This window comes from Crinia signifera, chromosome 11, assembly GCF_055691185.1.
Source record: "Crinia signifera chromosome 11, ASM5569118v1, whole genome shotgun sequence".
NCBI classification, from domain to species: Eukaryota; Metazoa; Chordata; class Amphibia; order Anura; family Myobatrachidae; genus Crinia; species Crinia signifera.
Genome location: NC_139227.1, coordinates 100,306,607 through 100,324,533, shown reverse-complemented (window position 1 = coordinate 100,324,533; position 17,927 = coordinate 100,306,607). Strand labels below are relative to the sequence as shown.

The window sequence follows — 17,927 nt, the reverse complement described above, 5'->3', positions numbered from 1 at the left end:
TAGTCCAGTTTAGGTGACACACTTATTGTTTTTCGGTAACAATGTACTTACCACATATCCATAAGACAACTGTGGATGGCTGTAATACATTTGGGCTTACCCAATAGTGATCTATAGCATTCTAAAATGTACATTGTATTCTGTTCATAACTGCGGTCCTATGCACTGTATTCGTTCAGCATTGGGATAACAAGAACATATGTATCCTGTTCAACGCAAAATAAAAAAAAACATGAAAATGATCAAGTAAGCAGTACAAAGGTAAATTGCTTAGACCACCATTGTAAAGGCAATGATGGCTCAAGCCACTGAAGCAAGGAGTACAAAGCTAATGATGCAATGTCCTTCCTGTACTGTTCTCCCTAATGTCTCTGTCTTACAGGGAATAAAAAAGCCTTATAACTCCATACTGGGAGAGAAATTCCGTTGCTGCTGGTTTCACCCTCAGACCAATAGTCACACGTTTTACATAGCAGAGCAGGTAAGTGTTCCCTGATCCCCAGCGGCGCTTATTGTTCACTCAGAGGCTGACAGGCACCCTAGCAGCTTATAGCTGTATACCATATATATACTGTATATATAATACCGTATATCGTCCTTTACTGAGTTATTCTTATTGGCAGCATTTTGAGTGATCTAATTAGATCTTGGTGACGTTATTTGCCTTGTGTATACTTTGGAGCTATGTTATATTGTATTATGATATTAATATGTATTATATTCTAATAATAATTATCCAGGTCTGTGATATCAGTGCCTGCAATATTATACACCTGTAATGTGTGTAACAATCACTGCTTATGTGTTACTACAGATAGGTGGGGTGGTGGGCTGGGTGCGCCACTATGGGGTTGTGGTCTGGGAGACAATATGGGGTCGTGGGCTGGGTGCGCCACTATGGGGTTGTGGGCTGGGCGAGACAATACGGGGTCGTGGGCTGGGTGCGCCACTATGGGGTTGTGGGCTGGGCGCGCCACTATGGCGTCGTGGGCTGGGCGTTCACTATGGGCCTGGTGGTTTTGTTTGTAGCTGCGCATGGGTGGATATTCCTAAACATGGTACGCCGCATGGTTTACGCACAAAGACGCTGTTGCAATCCAGCCGAACGGTACCACAAATGGGTCGGAAAAGTCATGGACAGGGGTGGGCGGAGGTTAGTAGCACACACACACACACACACACACAGTGGGCGTGTAAGGGAGTGTCGCAGGCCTGTCACCTGAGGCGGCTTTGTACACAGATACATAGTTACAGAAGATGCACCTGCACATGTCTGAGATGCGCCACACTGTACGCCCCCCCTCTGTATGCCATATTTCCCCACTCCCATGTGCTCTCCCATCATGCCCCATTCCTGCCTCTATGTGAAACCATGTGTACGCAATGTACCCAAATTAACACCTAAAACATGCATCTTTTGCAGGTAAGTCATCACCCTCCGGTGTCGGCATTTCACGTCAGCAACAGGAAGGACGGGTTTTGCATCACTGGGAGCATTTTGGCCAGATCCAAGTTTTATGGTAATAAGAACAAGAGGTGTCTGATCTTATTATTGTCTCTCGCTGCTAAGGAAATCCAGATTGCAGTTATGGAGGGAAAATAACTTCCCCTTTTTAATTCCGTGCCAGCCAGTTGCATTGCTCCTTCCATTTGGGCCCTTGAAGGGAAAAATGTGATTGGCTGATAGGGGTTATAACAAAAACTGCTCTTTATTTGTCCCATGCCTTTGTTTCTCAAAAATGAATAGCTGTTGGAACTCTGATTGGTGGATATCTGCAGCCATCTACCAATCAGCATGCTGACAGCTCTTTACTGTTTTGCTGCAGGCAGGTAGAGAATGCTGAACTCTGATAGGTTGATATCTGCATCCATCCACCAATCAGAGTGCAGCATTATCTACGTTACTTATGTATTAGCAGGGCGCCCAATTAGCGTACGTACAGCACCGTAGGGAAATCACATAGCATCGCATGCGATTTTTTTTTTCATGCGATGCGATTTTCCTATGTAATTTATTCACTGCTCTCTGGCCTTGGGCGGTGCAATGAGATCGCATCGGATCGCACTTAAAATCGCATGCGAATTATAGGGTGCAATGCGAGTTAATTTACTATACACTTGTATGACATACAATGGGATTTAGGCACCCCCCACTATCCACGCCACCCCGAAGCGTGGCGAGCAGTGGCGGAATGCGTCCTCCCGACATTTTCATACCCCCACTATCCACGTCAGCGCGGAATTGAATTTATATAGTGTGGCGAGCGCAGCGAGCCTCCGAGCCCGAAGCGTGGCGAGCGCACGCCGAATACATATAACGTAATCTGCGTCCCCTCGCCACGCTTTGGGCTCAGTGGCTCGCTGCGTTTGCTTCACTATTTAAAATCAACTCCACGCCGACGTGGATAGTGGGGGTATGAAAAGGTCGGGAGGACGTGTTCCGTCACCCCTTGCCACACTTCAGGGTGGCATGGATAGTGGGGGGTGCCTAAATGCGCCACCGCCAGTGTGTCTGTACGTTACGCTGGCCCTGTTTGTACACTGTGACAGTGACTGAGGAATATGGATGCTGCAGGGCACACTGAGGATGTAATTATACGGGAGTGCAGACATAAGTAGAGGAATTGTCTTGTCAGCAGTATAAACCAGATAAACGTCCGCTCAGTATAATCGCCTACCATGCGGTGTGTTCCGTCGGATCTTTTCATGCTGTACACAAAGAGCGAGTCCTATTAGCGCGGCTTTGTGCAGAAAGATTTCCGGCTGACGCTGGGACTTTGTCGGAGACGTAGAGGAAGGGAACAGTAATAATGGGAATGCATCTCTGGTATAAATTAGAATGAGAATGAGCATTCGGTGGGATTAGATCAGTACATCGCATGAGTGCGCAGGCTGGGTGTGCATCTGTGCACGCCTTCATACATATTCATGCTGCAGGCGGTGTAATCTGCGCGGGATGTTCTGCGGAGAATATACGTATATAAGCCGGACGACTCACAAGGTCCCCGCTAGCATTGTCCAAAGAAATAAAGCAGTTTCCGGGAATGTCCACGGCTATGTCTGACATTATCCGCTCTCCTGCGGAACACACTGATAAATGCTCTGCAGGGAGCTGCGGCGTTCCAAAGCTTCATCTGCCTGCTATGGTCTGTAATCCAAGCGCTTTAAGTCCCCTTTATATATCTCCGCTGAAATCCTCAGCCCACAAGTACATAGGTTAGAATCCGCTGTATACCATTCTGTTTTTTTTGCACTAAAAAGCGCTAGAAAATGTGACCAGCCTTAATATAATATTATTATGTGGTAGCTCTGAATTATAAGTGAGAACACTTTCGCTTTACCCTTTGAGTGCCAACATTAGTGTGAGAGACGCTCAAAATAGCCACTAACAATTCCAGCGTCGCTCACATTTGTTATATAAATTCAAAAAAAAAAAAAAAGTGTAATAAAAATGATATATTTCCTATGTAAGGTAACTTACAGGTCATTATGGGGAACACAAATGTTTGCTTGTCAATTTTCACCCCTATTTTCACCCCAATATTCACTTGGCACTCACAGGGTTGGAGATTGCGGGGGGAGAGGTATCCAGTGTGACTCATAGGGACAGCAGAGTCTAGGGCGATAGTCAATGAATGTTCGACGCAAGCAATAGGTCAACAAGTGAAAAGGTCACCTTGAGTTTTTCACAGTTTTTGTGTCAATATCGACATGGACCCCCAGTTAGTCTAGTGCGTAACCTCGCCTGGCTTTCTTCGCTCGCCATTTGTAATCCATACGGATCGTAAACCATGAAAAACTCATGTCAACCTTTTCATATGTTGACCGTTCATGTCGACCTTGTGACGATGAACCTAATAACTGTTGACCTATCTCCCGGATACCGATGTATCAAGCCTTGGAGAGAGAAGCAACTTCTCCACGTCATCAAATAGTCGTCTCCAAGAGTGCGCTAGATAAATGACAGCGGCTGATTGGTTATAACGTCCGTCTCTCCAAGGCTTGATACAACTCACCCTGTAATACCTCTCGCAATGCAAGTGCCGGGTTGCATCTGGGATTTCGAGGGCCCCCGGCATTTGCGAGGTGAGTCCCCCACAGCAACCCTGCAATAAGCCGGGTCGCTGACAACAGAAAGAGAGCAGAGGCCTGTAATCGGGGGAGGTGGCAGTGCTTGAATCGGACGCTGCCTTATCCCTAGTGTGACCCAGGTTGTTCGATCTGGGCGACCCAGGTTACCTGTTCACACTGCACAGCACATATCCAAGACACCTTCTTTTTAATCTCTAGTTAAACAGGACAGGCCAACCTGTGGCTCTCCAGATGTTGTGAAACTACAAATCCCAGCATGCCTTGCCACAGTTTTAGTACTCTCTTGTAGCAAAACTGTGGCAAGACATGATGGGATTTGTAGTTTGACAACATCTGGAGAGCCACAGGTTGGCCAGGCCTACGTCTAGTAGATTAAAACTCCCTTTTTCACACTGAACAGAAACCTGGCTCTGACCTGGGATTAGCCTTCTTTAACCCGGGTTGGAATGTGAGGTTGCTGGAACGGGTCACTTGAAAAGGCCCTTTTTACACCGCACGTCAACCCGGGTAGGACCCGGGTTATTTGTGCGATGTGATAGGGGTATGAGTCAGATCTTCTGTAGATATTCAAAGATCTGTAGTCTTCCCAACCTCACGGATGTGAGAGCATTCAGGGACGCTGTCACTCCATGTAACTGCTAATGGGAAGCCAGCTGTCACACAGTCCCCATCACACTGCCTCTGTCGCATGGTCCCTGTGACACAGTCCCCATCACACTGCCTCTGTCGCATGGTCCCTGTCACACAGTTCCCATCACACTGCCTCTGTCGCATGGTCCCTGTCACACAGTTCCCATCACACTGCCTCTGTCGCATGGTCCCTGTCACACAGTTCCCATCACACTGCCTCTGTCGCATGGTCCCTGTCACACAGTTCCCATCACACTGCCTCTTTCGCATGGTCCCTGTCACAAGGCCTCTGACAGTCTCTCGGGTAATTTGCAAAGATGAAAAAACAGTCTGGATGACAAAGTCTAAACGGAAAATGATTGTCCTTTAGCAGACATTGCCGGTCAGGATGCATTGTATCACTGCATCAATGGAATTCTCTGTTACAGAGGGCCTTATTCTAGTTCACTCTTTCTGACAAAATCCTTCTTAGATGGACAAAACCATGTGCACTGCAGGTGGGGCAGATGTTACTTGTGCAGAGAGAATTAGATTTGGGTGGGGTTTTACTTCAGAGTGAGATCTACAGTATATTGCAGTGTAAAATAAAGCAGTCAGTATTTACCCTGCACAGAAACAAAATAACTCACCCAAATCTAACTCTCTCTGCACATGTTACATCTGCCCCACATGCAGCGCAACATAACATAACTCAGCTGAATCAGGCCCTTAGTTAATAAAACAAGGGGTGTTCTGCTTGAGCACATTTGGAGAAGGCAGGTGGCGTCTGTCGCAGGCAGGGTGGCATGAATAGCCTCTGTGCTACAGATTACGCGGGTGCAAATACTCTCCTCTCTGTGTGATGTATTGGCGGGTGGTACGATGCCCACTCACCCATTGCTTCCCTTTCTTATGTTCTAGGGAACTCCCTCTCTGCTATACTAGATGGCAAAGCCAGACTGACGTTCCTGACCCGCGATGAGGACTACACCATCACCATGCCCTACGCCCACTGCAAAGGTACTGCCCAATGATCGACTGGTACCCAGTTACCGTGTCGGTGCTTTTCTATAGCATGAGCTTGGCAAACCCCATTGCTGATGCCCCCAGAATGCCCGGTGCTTAGATGGCATTCACTACATATGCATTATGTGTCTGTCAACATGGACATTGTATAAGTGTTTCGCTTCGCTCACCATGCTTCGGGCACGGCGCCTCGCTACACTTGGCACACTGTTTGATTCTAACTCTATGCTCTCTTGTATAATAAAATATGAAAAAACACTTTTTTTTAATAAAAAAACATGAAAAACTCATTGACCTTTTTCATGTCCTAATGCTTGTGTTGACCTAATGACCATATAACCCATATATCTGTCAGTACTTATTCTCGGAGCCAGGTTCTGTTCTCTGGCCCTTGGTGAGTGGACGTTATCTCTGATACCCTCTGCTACCAATGTATGATTGCTAATAATCCATGTTTTCTATTAGGACTTCTCTATGGCACTATGACAATGGAACTCGGAGGAAAAGTTACAATTGAATGTGAGAAAACTCAGTACACGACGGAGCTAGAGTTCAAACTAAAGGTAGTAATCTCTTTTGTTATAAGTGCATTTTCCTAGTGGAATAGACTCCACTCTCAGTGATGTCATTAGCTCCTAGTGACTGGATAGGCTGCACTCTCAGTGATGTCATTAGCTCCTAGTGTCTGGATAGGCTGCACTCTCAGTGATGTTACTGGCTCCTAGTGACTGGATAAGCTGCACTCTCAGTGATGTCATTAGCTCCTAGTGTCTGGATAGGCTGCACTCTCAGTGATGTTACTGGCTCCTAGTGACTGGATAGGCTGCACTCTCAGTGATGTCACTGGTTCCTAGGGACTGGATAGGCTGCACTCTCAGTGATGTTACTGGCTTCTAGTGACTGGATAGGCTGCACTCTCAGTGATGTTACTGGCTCCTAGTGACTGGATAGGCTGCACTCTCAGTGATGTCACTGGTTCCTAGTGAGTGGATAGGCTGCACTCTCAGTGATGTCACTGGTTCCTAGTGACTGGATAGGCTGCACTCTCAGTGATGTCACTGGTTCCTAGTGACTGGATGTGCTGCACTCCCAGTAATGTCACTGGTCCCTAGAGGGGAGCACTCTCAGTGATATCACTGGCTCCTAGTGACCGGATAGGCTGCACTCTCAGTGATGTCACTGGTTCCTAGTGACTGGATAGGCAGCACTCTCAGTGATGTCACTGGTTCCTAGTGACCGGATAGGCTGCACTCTCAGTGATGTCACTGGTTCCTAGTGACTGGATAGGCTGCACTCTCAGTGATGTCACTGGTTCCTAGTGACTGGATAGGCTGCACTCTCAGTGATGTTACTGGCTCCTAGTGACTGGATAGGCTGCACTCTCAGTGATGTTACTGGCTCCTAGTGACTGGATAGGCTGCACTCTCAGTGATGTCACTGGTTCCTAGTGACTGGATAGGCTGCACTCTCAGTGATGTTACTGGCTCCTAGTGACTGGATAGGCTGCACTCTCAGTGATGTTACTGGTTCCTAGTGACTGGATAGGCTGCACTCTCAGTGATGTTACTGGCTCCTAGTGACCGGATAGGCTGCACTCTCAGTGATGTCACTGGTTCCTAGGGACTGGATAGGCTGCACTCTCAGTGATGTTACTGGCTTCTAGTGACCGGATAGGCTGCACTCTCAGTGATGTCACTGGTTCCTAGTGACTGGATAGGCTGCACTCTCAGTGATGTCACTGGTTCCTAGTGACTGGATAGGCTGCACTCTCAGTGATGTTACTGGCTCCTAGTGACTGGATAGGCTGCACTCTCAGTGATGTTACTGGCTCCTAGTGACTGGATAGGCTGCACTCTCAGTGATGTCACTGGCTCCTAGTGACCGGATAGGCTGCACTCTCAGTGATGTTACTGGCTCCTAGTGACTGGATAGGCTGTACTCTCAGTGATGTTACTGGCTCCTAGTGACTGGATAGGCTGCACTCTCAGTGATGTTACTGGCTCCTAGTGACTGGATAAGCTGCACTCTCAGTGATGTCACTGGCTCCTAGTGACCGGATAGGCTGCACTCTCCGTGATGTTACTGGCTCCTAGTGACTGGATAGGCTGCACTCTCAGTGATGTTACTGGCTCCTAGTGACTGGATAGGCTGCACTCTCAGTGATGTTACTGGCTCCTAGTGACTGGATAGGCTGCACTCTCAGTGATGTTACTGGTTCCTAGTGACTGGATAGGCTGCACTCTCAGTGATGTTACTGGCTCCTAGTGACTGGATAGGCTGCACTCTCAGTGATGTTACTGGTTCCTAGTGACTGGATAGGCTGCACTCTCAGTGATGTTACTGGTTCCTAGTGACTGGATAGGCTGCACTCTCAGTGATGTTACTGGCTCCTAGTGACTGGATAGGCTGCACTCTCAGTGATGTTACTGGCTCCTAGTGACTGGATAGGCTGCACTCTCAGTGATGTTACTGGTTCCTAGTGACTGGATTGGCTGCACTCTCAGTGATGTTACTGGCTCCTAGTGACTGGATAGGCTCACCCTCTTTTGTTATAAGTGCATTTGGTACATTTTTCTAGTGGAATGGACTCCGCTCTCAGTGATGTCACTTGCTCCTAGTAACTGGACATGCTGCATTCGGTTCCTAGTAACTGGATAGGCTGCACTCTTAGTGATGTCACTGGTTCCTAGTGACTGGATGTGCTGCACTCCCAGTAATGTCACTGGTCCCTAGAGGGGAGCATTCTCAGTGATGTCACTGGATGCTTGTAATAAGCCAATCTGAAAGCTGCAGAATAAGAATAATGGGAAAAGGAAGTATCAGTTAGCACTTTGTAGCGAATTCTCTAATAAACATATAAATAATAAATAGCACAGGAAACTCTCCGAGGGGTATATGTAAGATGGGTTGTTGAGAAGCAGTAACTAGGCTGATGCGTTGTGAGGGGTCTGGCAGTGATTGCAGTTTTCACTTCCCCACTTTGGCATCAGAGATGATAGAACATCTTGTAACTGCTGCGTAGCCTCTGTACAGATTTGAAGCTGCAGCTTTCTACCCGTACGATACATGGCACACCCCCACAACTGTAGCCAGTCGTGGCTTGTGCGTCAGAATTGTGCCACTGTCACTTGTGCAATTTTTTTAGGGAATTTGTGTCCAAAATGGTTGTGTCCGTCATTTGCAGATTTACTCCAGAAATCCTGATGATTGCAATAGTATATCCTGATGATTGCAATATGAAATCACAATGGCTGCAATATGTCTTAATCCCGGACCTATGTTTTACAGCCGTTCTTTGGTGGCAGTGATACATTAAACCAGATATGTGGGAAGATTATAGCTGGAGGAGAAGTCCTGGCGAATCTGGATGGACACTGGGTGAGACTTGTTCACTTTTCTGTAACATGTGGGCCCCAAGCTCACGAGCCACCAAACTAAGCCATACTCCTCTGCAGAAGGACCGACATCTGTGTCTTCTAATATAGCATATTGGATGGTGAAATTACCCTGTTACTGTTAGAATCATCTGTCTGATCCAATCTACCCCCTGTATTCTCAGGACCGAGAGGTCTATTTAAATGCCGTACAGAATGGCAGCAGGGACATATTCTGGAATCCAACTTCGGAGATAAGAAGACAAAGACTCAAGCGCCATATTGTGTTGTTTGAGGAGCAGACAGAGATGGAATCGGAGAGGTGAGATGTGCAGTGCTGATGTACGCCGTGTTCCAGTGTGTGCGCTTGTGGGAGCAGAACATCTAGGATATTACATAGATATGTGCGCCAGGCAGTGTTCCAGTGTGTGCGCTTGTGGGAGCAGAACATCTAGGATATTACATAGATATGTGCGCCAGGCAGTGTCCCCAATGTGCGCGTTTGTGGGTGCAGAACTTCAAGGATATTACATAGATATGTGCACCAGGCAGTGTCCCCAATGTGCACGCTTGTGGGAGAAGAACTTCTAGGATATTACATAGACATGTGCACCAGGCAGTGTCCCCAATGTGCGCGCTTGTGGGTGCAGAACTTCAAGGATATTACATAGATATGTGCGCCAGGCAGTGTCCCTAATGTGCACGCTTGTGGGAGCAGAACTTCTAGGATATTACATAGATATGTGCGCCAGGCAGTGTCCCCAATGTGCCCACTTGTGGGTGCAGAACTTCAAGGATATCACATAGATCTGTGCGCCAGGCAGTTTCCCCAATGTGCGCTTGTGGGAGCAGAACTTCTAGGATATTACATAGATATGTGCGCCAGGCAGTGTCCCCATTGTGCGCGCTTGTGGGTGCAGAACATCTAGGATATCACATAGATATGTGCGCCAGGCAGTGTCCCCATTGTGCGCGCTTGTGGGTGCAGAACTTCAAGGATATTACATAGATATGTGCACCAGGCAGTGGCCCTAATGTGCACGCTTGTGGGAGCAGAACTTCTAGGATATTACATAGATATGTGCACCAGGCAGTGGCCCTAATGTGCGCGCTTGTGGGGGCAGAACTTGCCATGTGCAGTAATACAGTCAGCTCCAACTGTATGACACAGAAGCAGAGTTGCATTTACGGAGTAATTAAATTAAATAAATTAGTTTCAGATTCATTAAGTGAATAATTTAAAACTTTTGCACATTTGGTTGGTACACAACTCAAAATGCTTTAGAGCAGCATAATTCCTCTATGCTTATTCTAGAACACTTCATTACCCAGCATCACGTATAACACTGGATTTGCGGAAGCAAGGGAACGCCCAGTGTTTTATGTCTGTGCCCATAAAATCACTGGGCGTACCACTGCATATGCAGGTGTGTCGATGCCTGCTTGAGACCGGGGACTTAGGTCACATGATGTCAGAACCCGCCCCCAATTCGGTGGATAGTGGGCGCTGGAAAGGTCAGTCCAGGCTGACTTTTCCTAGCGAAGGCAAGAAATTTGGTGGTGAGCTACTATGGAATGATTTCTCCTACTTGTACCCGCATGCTAGTGCGGGATTCGGTCGCCGGGGGAGGGTGGTTAGTGTGTGTTTGGTGGGTAGTGTTATATATGCAGCCTAGCGAGCAAGCATGAATCAGGCCTGTGGTGCAGAGTGGATGATAGAAGTGAAACATTTGGTCTGGTTTTGTTACAGACTGTGGCAACACGTGACCAGTGCAATCAATGACGGTAACCAGCACCAGGCCACGGATGAGAAATACCTGTTGGAGGAGGCTCAGCGGAAGGCAGCGCGGGAGAGGAAAGAGGAGAGTACAGACTGGGCCCCACAGCTCTTTCTCTACGATGAGTTCCTGAAAGAATGGCGATATAAGTATGAAGAGTAAGTGTTTATGGCCACTGTGCGGATACTGTACGTAGAGTTCTAATCAAACCACTAAAATAGATACCCTAATTAAGGGAATTGATAAAAAAAATTATATTAAAAGGTTTAAGTAACACAAACATAATTGTTAAAACCTGTGGGAGGCATCCCCATTGGATTTCGAATCCTGTTCGTGACGCCAAAGAGCCCTTTATGGCCGGATCTCCTATTTGCATCATAGATATGTATTTATCATGTCGGCATTGATCTGAATATTGACAGTAAAAATGTAGACACTGGTAATGTTATGTTGATATTACAAATCTGGATGCAGTTATAGTTATCATGGAGCATTTTCACAGTGCTAGAGCCCTGACTGCCGACATGACCATGTACTCATTATGCATGTTGACATTCTGAATATCAGTAATACATAGCACACCCATACACAATATATTAGTGATGCCGCTGCTGGTAACTCTGTAATATATAGGGTGCTGTTTTATCTCTGGCAGTATGGCTTCTGTGCCCTTAAATAAATCAGCAACTTCTCCTGACAGACGCAGAAATCTGGTGTGGAGCAGTAAGGGTGTGATGCTATGGTAAAGGTGTTCAAGTGGGTGACAGTAAGAAAAGTGTATAGCCCCCCTCCACACACACACACACAGGTCCCAGTGAGGCTTAACACTTGTGCTATATGATCTGTGCTAGATCCCTCTGCATAAAAGTTAAGGCCCACGTCGCCCTGTGTGTGGTAGGCCCCGCATTGCCCCGTGTGTGGGGATACTGTATACAGGCCCTTTCCTATATACACATAGCGATCTGTGCTAACCAGCACTTTCTTGTGCACATGCAGGCGATCTCTCTAGACCTTGACTGCATGTGCTAAAGATTTGAACGGAGAATTGCGACACGTGGGACTGCGCAGCGCCATTGCTTTGGGGCACACACACGGAGTGATGTGTGCTTTCATTTGTAAGTCATCTACACAGATCACTTAGAAAATAAGGAAATATTGCCTGCCGAAACTGCACCGTGTGTACACCCCTTAATGCAATACTGGACATTGGAGAATAGCCAGAACCTTCAGCACAGTATGGATGATGGTAGAAAATAATTACCCGGGGGCAGATATGCTCTCCCACGTAGGGCTCTCTCTCCCTACATTACTCACCTGCAGTATCTATAGGCATTCGCCTGGGCGAGCCTACGTGTCTCAGGATGCCATTAGCAGATGGGCAATGGGGACAAAATAAATGATGGAAATGATTGTTCAGTGGCAAGAAGGAGACAAAAATAATCATTTAAAAATAAATTCTGTCCGTGTGTGTGTTGTGTGATTTGTGGTATTATCTGTGTGCTATTGCGCCCCCCAGGGGTGTGTGTGTGGTACAGCATGTGACTAGAGCAGTAAATGTCATTGCAGCCTGCATCCCTGGCACCCGCTCAGTGACATTGCGCAGTATGAGAAGGACGGGATTCTGCAAACTGTGAAGAGGAACCTGACGAGCCTTCTGGCCCCGCGGACTGACCCAAAGCGCCAGGTAACCGTACGGTATATAATATATATGGCCGCAAACTCTGCCACTCTGGAGCTTATAGTGCTTATACCCAGCAGGGGAGATCTGTGAGTGGTCACTGGGGCAGATGGGGGGGGGAGATTACCGCTTCCCGTATGGTCCAGGGATGGGGTAAATACCAGAGTGGTCCAGACCATACAGGGGCGGCCAGTGACCATTGTCACCTCCATGGATGGGATGCACACTACAAGCTCCAGAGTGGCACTATGCTGCGGTCTGTGCCAGTATTCTGGTGCCCAGACCATTTTAGTTTATGCCCATTCCCAGATTTAGTGTCCATGGTTGATTGTGAAAAAGTGGACACCTAATAATGGCCGACATACACTAGGTCATCATTAACAGAAACTTGTCACAAGCAAAATTTCAACAAACATGATCGACATTGGAAAAGGTTGACACAATTTTTCTTAATTTTTTTTTTTTTTAAACCGACTTGTTCTTACTTCACCATCCAAGTGGGCATAGGATTAGATTAGAACAGTGTTCTGAGCGCAGCGAGCCATGCGTGGGGACACGGCACATTTATATAGAGGCCATATCAACATATGCCGACAAACACATAAAGTGAAACTGTGTCGACCATGCTTATGTCAACTTTTGATTATTATGCTTGGGTGTCTATCTAAAAACTGTAGACCACTGTGGTCAACATAGACGCTGTTGACCATATTGCGGCCACTGTACAGCATGTAACTGCACACGTACCCAATGACCAAGTTACTTGCACAGTTATTACCCTCATTCGATTGGTACAGAGCCCACAACTGCGCATCCGACCCCTTTTAGCATAGCATCGATGGATGCCAATGTACATATGCGTGCGTTATGTTACAAGAGAGTGAGAAGTGACCTCTGCCTGCGCCTTCTGGGTGTAAGCGACACCAGGGCTTGTTGTCATTTGTCAGCTAATTACAGAGAACACTGCACCAATTACTGTATAACACAAGCTACATGATAAAGGTGGTAACACAGCGCAGTGCCCTCTGGTGGACACTCTCCTTACCTACATACAAACCTTTAAAAGAGTTTCCTGTGCAATGGTTTTCTCATAATCACCTGCTTTCCTTAGTTTATCCCCTTTGCTGCCCAATAGTGAGAGGCAGATCTCCGTTCACTCCTTATGCTATAGCACGTAGCGTTAATAAATGCTCCTTGCTGAGTACAAGCCAGTTGTTGTAGCCCTTGGTACCATGGACCCAGGTTATATTCTATAGCTGCTGCACTTGGTCCGGGCCAGAAAAAAACATTTTGCATTGATGTAGCTTAATACTAATGTTTGACACCTTGGGGGGGAATCTCCATTTTTTTTTTTAAAGGGGCAATCCACCAGTTTGATTTTGCAGTGTAAATTATTGCTGCTTTAAAAAAAAACCTGGAGATTTCTTACCAAATCTCTCACTTACTGATTCTCTCACCCCGTTACATTTCCTCCCATGGGTGACATCTCTGAAAGAGACATGTGCCGTGTATAAATATACCCACATACAATACTATGGGAGCAGAGATGTCACCCATAGCAACCATCATATTTATCTAGCACAGGGATGGGGAACCTTCGGCCCTCCAGCTGTTGTTGAACTACACATCCCAGCATGCCCTGCAACAGTTTTAGCATGGCCAAATAGCAAAACTGTAGCAGGGCATGCTGGGAGGTGTAGTTCAATAACAGCTGCAGGGCTGAAAGTTAGAATTTGGTTGCTATGGGCAACATATTTACTTCTATAACCCCCACTTTATTACATATACCCCTTACACTGTCACTTGTCCTGGAAAGTAGGGATATGACTGGGTTAGACCACAAAATGGCCGCTTCCACCATACGCTCTGCTAAAAGGCTAACCTTTTTGTGTCTTTGGTCTGACTAGAGAGGCACACAGGAGGGCAGACACCGCAAAACCAGCAAGCAGCCTTCTATCAGCAGCCAGACCACTGACAGCAGCTGCTCGACCCCTGAACCTGGACGGGAGTCTTCCGATGATGACAGTAGGTGGCGCTCTTACAACTTCTAATAACTCATGCAATGCGCTGTGAAGGCTGTTGCTATATTATTATCTATATTACTACAGATGTGTAACCAAATTCTAGCCTCCACACATGGTAAACAGCCCTTCTAATCACACCATGCCGCGGAGCGACTCTCAAAGTGTCCTTCCGTGTGAGTTTTCTCCATTAAAATGCATCTTATTTACCAATGGGACACACAAGCAGCATCTGCTGATTAATGATATGGGGCATGTCAGTATTCTGTGTGTGACCATGGGCCTGTCTGCATCTGGAATGCTATGTTACTGTATCCTATAAATGCAGCCGCAAAGAGAATATAGGCATGCTGCATATCATTCTAATCTATTTCTTATCCTGCTTACATGTATTACCCAACAAATCAAACAAAAACTATAACATGTATGTATTACTAGTAATAACATCAATATGTTCAGCAGCCGGAGGTCGCTTCTGTGGTCCGCCGCGGTCCCCACATTAATATCCCCCCTGGCAGGCAGCCCCTCCCCACCAGCATTGTGATTTAGGTAACCCAGGTAGCCCCTCGTCCTGTAGCAGACGCTTGCGGTCGGGCCGTCCACATGCAAAAATGTTGAAAATGTCCTTCCCAAAATGGCCAACGCATCATAGAAGATGGTTCTGAAGGTGCTAGAGGAGGCAGTGGCCATTTTAGGAGGGACAATTACATTTGGCAAGGAGGCCGGCACTAGCAGCCATACCCAGAAGTGTTGGGACTGCTGAGGCACCAGGAGAGATCCTCCCTGTATTGTTCCTTTTGTACGGCGCTGCGAAACACTTGTGGCGCCTTATAAATAAAATGGTACTTCTTTACTTTCACGGCGCCAGCATGGCGCCGCGCTACTTCCGGGTTACGCTTGCCACAAACTAAGTAAAATAAACGAAGTTAACGCCATGCCAACATGGATAGTTCATACCTCCACTATCCATGTTGGCATGGAGTTGATTTTAATTAGCGTGGCGAGCGTAGCGAGCCACCGAGCCCGCAGCGTGGGCGAGCGAAGCGAGCCCCGCAAGGGGACTCTGACGCGCGGCGCCATGCTGGCGCCGTGAAAGTAAAGAAGTACCAATAAAATTATAATAATAATAATGCTGCAGGGAGCTTAGTGGTTATGGGCATCAAATGGGAGGTGGCCCTTGGCATGGAGCCCCTGACCGTGTGCAAGAGGTTTCAAAGTAGGTAGCCATACTGTGGGCATTATATGGTGCATTGGGCACTTCTGTGTGGGGCATTATATGGTGCATTGGGCACTTACTGTGTGGGGCATTATATGGTGCATTGGGCACTTACTGTGTGGGACATTATATAGCGCATTGAGCATTTACTGTGTGGGGCATTATATGGTGCATTGGGCCCTTACTGTGCGGGGGCATAATATGGCGCATTGGGCCCTTACTGTGTGAGGCATAATATGGTGCATTGGGCCCTTACTGTGTGGGGCATAATATGGTACATTGGGCCCTTACTGTGTGGGGCATAATATGGTGCATTGGGCCCTTACTGTGTGAGGCATAATATGGTATATTGGGCCCTTTCTGTGAGGGGCATAATATGGTGTATTGGGCCCTTTCTGTGTGGGGCATAATATGGTGCATTGGGCCCTTTCTGTGTGGGGCATAATATGGTGTATTAGGCCCTTACTGTGTGGGGCATAATATGGTGCATTGGGCCCTTTCTGTGTGGGGCATAATATGGTGCATTGGGCCCTTACTGTGTGCGGCATAATATGGTGTATTGGGCCCTTACTGTGTGGGGCATAATATGGTGCATTGGGCCCTTACTGTGTGGGGCATAATATGGTGCATTGGGCCCTTACTGTGTGGGGCATAATATGGTGCATTGGGCCCTTACTGTGTGGGGCATAATATGGTGCATTGGGCCCTTACTGTGTGGGGCATAATATGGTGCATTGGGCCCTTACTGTGTGGGGCATAATATGGTGTATTGGGCCCTTACTGTGTGGGGCATAATATGGTGCATTGGGCATTACTGAGAAAGTTGAGAACTGCCCTTTCTTCCAATGGCGCCCCAGGGCTCTAATTAAGTACAATGTAGTTTCACAGCGGTACCTTACACTACGCTGTCAGCGTAGCCCAATAGCAGCCTAGAGCAGTCAGCGTAGTGTCCCAGCAGCAGCCCTGCGTAGTGTCCCCATCAGGCAGCGTAGTCACTGTACTGTCCCCGCTAGCTGCAGCTCTATCCCTGTCAAGCATAGCGAGTGCCTCTCGCACAGCGCCAGTGACTGCCAGATCCTCTGTTCTGGCGTCTCATACGCTTGTGCGGCAGGGTATGGCAACCCTGCCCGTGTCCACTTCAGGGAGACAGACAAGGTTAGGGGTTCCGTAACGCGTGCGTCACAAGTGCGTCTCATGCACAATAATGGACGCATTCGCCAGTGCTCCCTGTTAAATACTGGCAAATGCCTTAATTTCAAGCCCCCACTATCCACGCCAGCCCGAAGCATGGTGAGCATACGTGGTACGCATCCTCCCGACCTTTTCATACCCCCACTATCCACGTCGGTGTGGATTTGAATTTATAAAGTGTGGCGAGCGCAGTGAGCCACTGAGCCGAAGTGTGGAATACACGTCAAGTAATACACGTCCGCTCGCCACGCTTCGGGCTGATTTTACGTGTGCGCTCGCCACTCTTTGGGCTCAGTGGCTCGTTGCGCTCACCGCGCTTTATAAAATCAACTCCACACCAATGTGGATAGTGGGGGTATGGGTGCGCTTGCCACGCTTCGGGCTGGCGTGGATAGTGGGGGTGTTTCAGGAACGTACTGACTATGCTAACTGCGTAATGCTGACTGACTACGCTAACTAGGTAAGCTCTGGCTAGCCGCAAATGTACTGACTAGGCTGACTACGCTGGCTGCGGGAACACGACGCTGATACTGACACACACTGACTACGTTACTGCCGCCGTGATACTACACAAGTACCGTACAATGTGTAACCCTGATGGCCCCAGGGCTCTGATTCATTACAATGTATACCCCTCATGAATACAGGACTCACCCCTGTGTATCTATCCAGCTCCAGGTTTCCCAGGTCCGTGCTCGCAGTGTGGAAAAGAGAAACATGAACTGAAGGAAATCCAGGCTGCAGTGTTATCGCTGCAGAAGACACAGCAGGATATACATAGGTAACGGCATCAACCTGACCCATGGCTGACTATGGGCATTATTCACACCTGTAAGCAAGGCCAGGGCCGGCAACAGAAATCTTGGGGCCCGGAACACTGATATCTCCGGGTCCCCCCCAACACTGAATACGCATTGTTATTAAATTGCATATTGAATGTAT

General features: G+C 47.6%; 1 protein-coding gene across 3 annotated transcripts in view; it reads left to right on the top strand.

Moving 5' to 3' along the window:
* OSBPL5 (oxysterol binding protein like 5) overlaps positions 1-17,927 on the top strand; it is an 88,310-nt gene that overhangs the window by 68,271 nt on the left and 2,112 nt on the right. For 2 of the 3 annotated variants that reach the window (XM_083163932.1, XM_083163934.1), the window contains exons 12-21: positions 383-481; positions 1,424-1,520; positions 5,623-5,721; positions 6,193-6,290; positions 9,016-9,105; positions 9,287-9,423; positions 10,852-11,037; positions 12,446-12,563; positions 14,465-14,582; positions 17,658-17,766. In XM_083163932.1, coding sequence (XP_083020058.1) covers positions 383-481; positions 1,424-1,520; positions 5,623-5,721; positions 6,193-6,290; positions 9,016-9,105; positions 9,287-9,423; positions 10,852-11,037; positions 12,446-12,563; positions 14,465-14,582; positions 17,658-17,766 — 1,151 coding nt within the window. The remainder of the gene's footprint in view (positions 1-382; positions 482-1,423; positions 1,521-5,622; positions 5,722-6,192; positions 6,291-9,015; positions 9,106-9,286; positions 9,424-10,851; positions 11,038-12,445; positions 12,564-14,464; positions 14,583-17,657; positions 17,767-17,927) is intronic. The other variant, XM_083163933.1, reaches the window with a different exon arrangement.